General features: G+C 37.2%; 1 protein-coding gene across 3 annotated transcripts in view; it reads right to left on the bottom strand.

Annotated features, from left to right (window-relative positions):
* Positions 1–748: 748 nt before the first annotated feature.
* Positions 749–7103, bottom strand: part of LOC130906121 (seizure protein 6 homolog) — a 227229-nt gene continuing 220874 nt past the window's right edge. The window contains exons 16-18 of one of the 3 annotated variants that reach the window (XM_057820081.1): positions 6933–7026; positions 3579–3651; positions 753–1656 (exon numbers count right to left, since the gene is read on the bottom strand). In XM_057820081.1, the coding sequence (XP_057676064.1) occupies positions 3625–3651; positions 6933–7026 (121 nt within the window). In that variant the 3' untranslated portion in view covers positions 753–1656; positions 3579–3624. Of the gene's footprint in view, positions 7027–7103 lie in introns of all 3 variants that reach the window. The other 2 variants (XM_057820080.1, XM_057820079.1) reach the window with 2 other exon arrangements.

Here is a 7103-nt window from a genome sequence, read left to right as displayed (position 1 = left end):
AAAAGCAAGTCACACCGCACTTTTGACTCCCGTCGTCATTCCAAACTACACATACAACGCAGAGTCGAAACCCACCGGTCACACTGATTTGTTGATTTACTGTACAGCATAAGCGGAGTTTAAGGGGGGGTGGGGGGTTTCATTGCATGTAATTGACTTTCCTATATTTATAAAAGTTGTAACGCAGTAAAACAAACAACAAAAATGAATGAACAAATCATGTAACGAGCACCTTAGACAGTGATTTGCTTTGCATACTATTTTCAACAACAACAACAAAAAATTAGAGGAGGGAAATTTTATTTTTCAAATGATATTTTTCTTTGTTTGAAAATATTTTTTTGATTGAAGCAACTTTTTGGGGGCTTGAATGATTTAGACACAAATGTCCTAGCCAAAATGTGGCCAAATGCAAAACATTACGCTCAGATGTTCAATAAACGCGAATGTTGTAATGATTTTGTAAGATTTCTCAAATTATATAATTATACTTAATAATAATATATATATATATATATATATATATTTACATTAGGGCTGTCAAACGATTCAAATTTTTAATCGAGTTAATTACAGTTTAAAAATTAATTAATCGCAATTCAAACCATCTATAAAATATGCCATATTTTTCTGTAAATTATTGTTGGAATAGAAAGATAAGACACAATACGGATATATACATTCAACATACGGTACATAAGTACTGAATTTGTTTATTATAACAATAAATCAACAAGATGGCATTAACATTATTAACAATCTCTTAGAGCGATCCATGGATAAAAAGACTTGTAGTTCTTAAAAGATAAATGTTAGTACAAGTTATAGAAATTTTATATTAAAACCCCTCTTAATGTTTTCGTTTTATTCAAATTTAAAAAAAATTTTCAATCAAAAAATAAACTAGTAGCTCGCCATTGTTTATGTCAATAATAACACCATGCTCGCTCATTGTGCTGAAACCTATAAAATCATTTGGGCCGAAGCGCCAGCAGAGGGCGCCAAACACACACACACACACACACACACACACACACACACACACACACACACACACACACACACACACACACACACAAAAGTAGCAAGCGGACATTACTCTGCTGTCATTTTAATCTGTTTGAGCGGGGCATGTGTGTTAATTGCGTCAAATATTTTAACGTGATTAATTTAAAAAATATAATTACCGCCCGTTAACGCGATCATTTTGACAGCCCTATATATGTGTATATATATATATACATATATATGTATATATAATAATTATATAAATTATAGTCAGGCAGGACACATGTATTGGGCAGGCAGTTTATTTACAAAGAGCAGATCCAGACAGGCAAAGAAAATACAGTAATATCGACAATTTGACAAAGGAAGCTAAATGGAAGGAATTTGTGACTAAAGTCCCTTTTCTCTTAAGGTCTGCTACTGAGGGAGTCAGGGCAGCGAAAATACAGAGATATCAAGCGATCACCTTCTGTCATCAATCAGTTTAGTTTATAAAAATATCACCATGGTGATCCACAGACAGTCAAAGACATATTTACAAGATCCTCAAAGATGAAGAGTGCAGAGGGAGATTCCAAAAGGCAAAGCTTGAGAAATGCAAGGTCTCTAAATTGACACCTTTTAATCTTTTTTTTTTTCTCATTAGTCCTGTAAAGACCAGACACATAAATTAGTGTTACATTGTTATATACATATTTGTACAGAATACAAAGAATGTCTTTATTTGTAACATACAAAGGCCAAATAATACGCCAGCCAGGTGTCAATTCAGATATATGGCATCGTGCTCACAGTGCAGAAACACTACTACCGTACCCCAAAAATATCATAGACAAGATTAAACAAATACATAGATATTGTTAACCGGTTGATTATTTGTTTCATACCCATTTTCATGGTTTTCACATGGTGTTAGATACCATACAAGAAGCAGAAATTTGTCCATTTTTAGTGCAGGGATGTCAAACTCGTTTTGTTTCACAGGTCACATTTATGGCAATATGATGTCATGTGGGCTGGACTACCCGTATTTTGCGCCAAAATAGCATTTGTTCATAGATAAGCCGCACCGGACTATAAACCGCAGCTGTTCTCATTGTACTAAGGGATATTTACACCAAATGATATTGAGCGGTAACACTTTATTTGACAGTAGCGTCATAAGACTGTCATATAACCAAATGAACCACCATGAAGCTTTGAACCAATTAGCTGCAAAGCTTCACTGCTTCAAGAAGCTTCATTTGGCCATCACTGCTCCCGTAGAAGGAGACAGTCAAGCTCTGCTGCCACCTGCTGTCGACTTGTCGTCCAACAGACCTCCTAGCATGCATTGCAGTGCTACAGATGTAAATACCAATTACAATTCATGTTCTGCGCTTATTATTTCTTCAGTTACTGTTCCAGTTTTTCATTAGTTGCTAGTTACAATATGTGGTAACACTTTATTTGACTGTGGCGCAATGAAGCTTTGAACCAATTGGCTACAAAGCGTCATTGCTTCAAGAAGCTTCATTTGGCCATCACTGCTCCCTTAGGGGAGACACTCCGCCTCTGCTATCACCTACTGTCAACACTGTTGTCGTCCAACATGCTTCCTAGCATGTATTGCAGCGCTACAGATGTCAATAACAATCAAAATTTTGTTCTATGCTAATTATTTCTTCAGTTACTGTTCCAGTTGTTTCATTAGGTGCTAGTTACAATATTTGGTAACACTTTATTTGATGGTGGCGCCATAAGACTGTCATAAGACCAAATGAACCACAATGAAGCTTTGAACCAATTGGCTGCAATAGTTTAAGTAGCTTCATTTGGCTATCACTGCTCCCTTGGGGGAGACAGTCAACCTATGCTAACACCTGCTCTCAACCCTTGTCGTTCAACATGCCTCCTAGCATGCATTGCAGCACTACAGATGTCAATAACAATCACAATTCATGTTCTGCGCTAATTATTTCTTCAGTTACGGTTCCAGTTGTTTCATTAGTTGCTAGTTACAATATTTGGTAACACTTTATTTGACGGTGGTGCCATAAGACTATAATAAGACCATCATATTTATGACATGACACTGCCGTGAGCATTAATGAATGCTTACGACCGATGTCATTTTGTGTCATCCAGCAAAGTATCTCACTTTTGAATGGTTGTAATAGATCCAAACTGGACATAAATGGAATTAGTGACAACATTTGATGGATGACACTGAATGACATCTGTCATAAGCATTCATGACAGAGTCATGTCATAATTATGACAGATTGTGGCATAATTGAATATTTATTGCCATTGACGGCAAAAAGTCCAAATGGATTGGACGTCTGTCACCGTCAATGGCAGCCGGTACCGGTTAATGGTCAATGTGGAACAAATACTGTTCTTCTGACGTTAGTGTTCATTGGTATGTGTTGATGAAGTGGTGGTGCAGCTGTTTTACGGCATTAATTTTTCATCAAGATATGAAACGATATGAAAGTTTTAGAAGAGGTAGTCAACATCATGGTCTGGCATCATGGCACAGGTGACAGAGACTTGGATGTGCTGTCAGCAACGCCCGGAGATCTCACCTCTTAGTTGTTGTGAAGTGGAGCCAACGTGAACATAGTGCTAGCATTAGTATCTAGAATGTGCTTGCCAGTGCTGAAGGAGAAGAGGAGAGGGGTCCTTTATTCAGACATGTAACGTCATGCGTGAGCATGTCATCATCAGAGGTGGGTGGTAACCATAAGCGGAGTTTAAGGGGGAGCCAGGGGGGCCAGCCCCCCCATGGCCGAAAAGTGTCATTGCATGTAATTCACTTTCCTATATACCGTATATAATAGTTGTAAAGCAATAAAGCAAGCAACAAAAATAAATGAAATGAACAAAAAAATATATTTTTATAAAGGGTCAAAATTATTTTTCGAAGAGATTATGTGACTAGCACCTTAGACGGTCATTTACTTTGCATATGATTATAAATAAATAAATAATAGAGGAGGGCAATTTTATTTTTCAAATGATTTTTTTTCTTTATTTGGAATTTTTTTGGGGGGGATTGAATGATTTAGACACAAATGTTCTACCCATAATATGGGCCAAACACAAAAAGGATAGCTAAAATCAAAGAAAACTTTTTAAAATAAAAATTAATTGTTCAAATGCAAATATTTGAGTCTCAAATATTTTTTTTGCCTTCAAAAACTTTCTGTGATTGAATTTTTTTTATTTTTTAATTGAAGTGATTTTTCGTTTGAAAATATATATTTTTGTCTGAAGCAAATAATTTTTTTGATTAACAAAGACACAAATGTCCAAGCCATAATGTAGCCCAAGCGCAAAACAACATTACTTCAATTAAAAAAAAGGTGCTTCAAATAAAGAAATTGACTTCAATCAAAAAAAAAAAAAAAAAAAAAAAAATCAAAGAAAAATAGCTTTCAAATGCATTTTTTCCCCAGTTTCAAATTTATTTTTACATTTAAACTCTTTTTTTTTGATCGAATAATGAAGACACAAATCTACCTCCATATGGCTCCCCCCAGGGGATACAAATGTTGACTGGGGTAACTACATTGGCACGACACCGGCGGGCGTACCATATTCAATGGATGACAATCTTAGTGAAGGTATAGCTGTCTAAGGTAAGCAGCCTGATTTAGAATTCTCCTCAAGAATGATGGGAAACAAAAACACGCTCATTTTCAACGTATTATTATAAATATTATTGTAAGTTTTGAGGTCATCAACATGTTGTGCCCCCCGGCCCAAAAGTCAAACTCTGCCTATGGTGGAAGCGCGTTACATTTAATGCTACTCTTACTTGAGTCATGTTTTTGGCTACTCTACCCACCTCTGTTAATACTGTGATGTGATGGTGACACAAATGGAATGATGCATTTGAAATAATGCAGGAAAAAAAAAACATGCACCCTAAAGACAACAGTTGTGAGAAACTTAATAAGCTTGTGATTTCAAATAATTTAAAACAATTTTTTTGTGCATATATTTATGTGAACGCTCTGCAGCACTCTGTAACGAATGTGGCTCAATGGATGACGAGTGTTAAAGAGCAATTCTGTGATTCTCAAAGTGGTACGTGGGCTTCCTCTAGTGGTAAGTGAAAGAATTACGTCCATTTGTACTCCACACACTGTACATACATCAACTTCAGTACATTTCAATGACGTACCGCAAGCAACACGGCACTTTTGCTCATTAATATTCATGACGTTAGCAATTGTTGCCAACCTCCCGTTTGTCCCTAATTGTAAATGTGTGCAAATAGTGTACGAACGAGATGTTTACTGAGCTAAACCTACCAATTCTGTGCGAAAATGATGTCCCTGGTGCAAAATTCACTGGTAAAGATGTGGAAGAACATACAAATGTTCAGTTAACACTGGAAGTTTTTTTTGGGGGGGGCTATAAAGAAATACCAGAAAGGCGTCAAATGACCCCGATACCAAACTCACTACTTTGTTTTGTCAAATAAAAGATCACTCAAACAGGCAATCAAGCAGCCTAGGTGTAAAGGAGCGGTTTCATTCTGGATAGCTGCAATTAGCATCTTGAATATTAGCAATTCCAGACTTTTTAACTCCTGGGTTTGTGTAAAAATGATGAGAGGGCCATGTCGCATGAAACTAAGACTAGAATCCAGAACTGTAGCTAAACCAGACTGTCTACATTTTAGAAAATTGAGTGTCTTGACTTGTCTTGACAAGTCCAACATTCAGTTGTCAAGGTTCATGGTTTATCATGTTGAAGCACACAATGACCAAAGAACTTTCCACAGCAGCTCAAACAGCTGTTTTGTCACAGCAAACACAAGATTTAATATACAGTTCATACTGTAAAAAGGTTGTCCACCCGATTGCCTGCCTGAGCGGTCCACTGTCTGACAAAGCCAAGGCAGCCCTGACCTGCAAACACTCAATGACATTCTCCTGTTTCAACAATCTATCCTTTACCACCATATGCCCTGTCTGTCTTATATATCATATCCTCTGGTTGTCTTAAGTCTCTGACTGTTCTTGGGGGCATTTTACATAGCTATTTTTGTGTAGCGATCGCAAATGCTACTCAGTGACAGCCAATGAACACTTTTAATTTTTTCATTAATAACAAATCTTAATTCTATAATTTATTTACACTTCCACTTACTTTTTTTTTTTTTTTTTTTTTTTTACAACAGAAAAGGTAAAAGTGGCAGTCAGATACCATTTAAATTTTTTCCAGGTCATTCATTGTCAGACAGAAGCAGCACGGCAAAACGCCACGCTAAAAAACAAGTCAAAATATCAAAATGGCTTACCTCTTCGTCCTCTGCAGGACCATGACCCCCAACAAAATGTTTACTGCACATTAAATGTGAATGGCTTCACATTGCTGGCGTTAAACTGGTCTTTTGGACGTCCGTGCAAGTTGATCGGTTCGTCACATTTTTTTCCTCTGAGTTTTTTGGTTTTGGGAAACGTATGAAGAAAACATCCTTCATATGTCGTCATGTCTAGAATCGTTTCTACAAGTTCCATAGCAGCAGTGTTTGATCGGCATGTTAGTTTTTGAAAGATTAACAAGAGAAAACAAGCAGAAATAACACGGTTGTATGCGAGGGCGTGTCTATAATGACCCACTTCCGCGTTACGATGGCAACGTCACAGTCTAAAATTAGCATTTGTGCGGTACGCTATTGTACTGACATTTGATGTATTTGGTGTCAACAATGGTATGCTCTTCTATATATTGCGAAGCAGGGACAAATAGCACTTGTTAACAGGCTACTGCTTGCAGCTGATGGAAGATGGTGATGAGACGATGAGTAGAGGGTGTCCTCTTGTGGTGTGACATGAAATGACCAGCCACACAGATGGCATTCAAGAAAGCACACTGGTGTTTTGTGAGTCCACATCTTGCAGGGTCACCACATCTGTACTTACTCCTCTGTCATAAACCGGGTTGTCGAAGGCCGATTCCTCTGCCATGTTGTCATACGGCGGCGACGACGACAAGCTGATAGCCTTCCCTTGTATTCTGAATGGCAATTCAACAAAGGGAACATCATGTAAATGGGATTTCTTTTGGCAAAGGTCAATCATAAACTGTTGAGT

Source organism: Corythoichthys intestinalis, chromosome 18 (genome assembly GCF_030265065.1).
Source record: "Corythoichthys intestinalis isolate RoL2023-P3 chromosome 18, ASM3026506v1, whole genome shotgun sequence".
Taxonomy (NCBI): domain Eukaryota; kingdom Metazoa; phylum Chordata; class Actinopteri; order Syngnathiformes; family Syngnathidae; genus Corythoichthys; species Corythoichthys intestinalis.
This window is presented reverse-complemented; position numbering and strand designations above follow the sequence as displayed.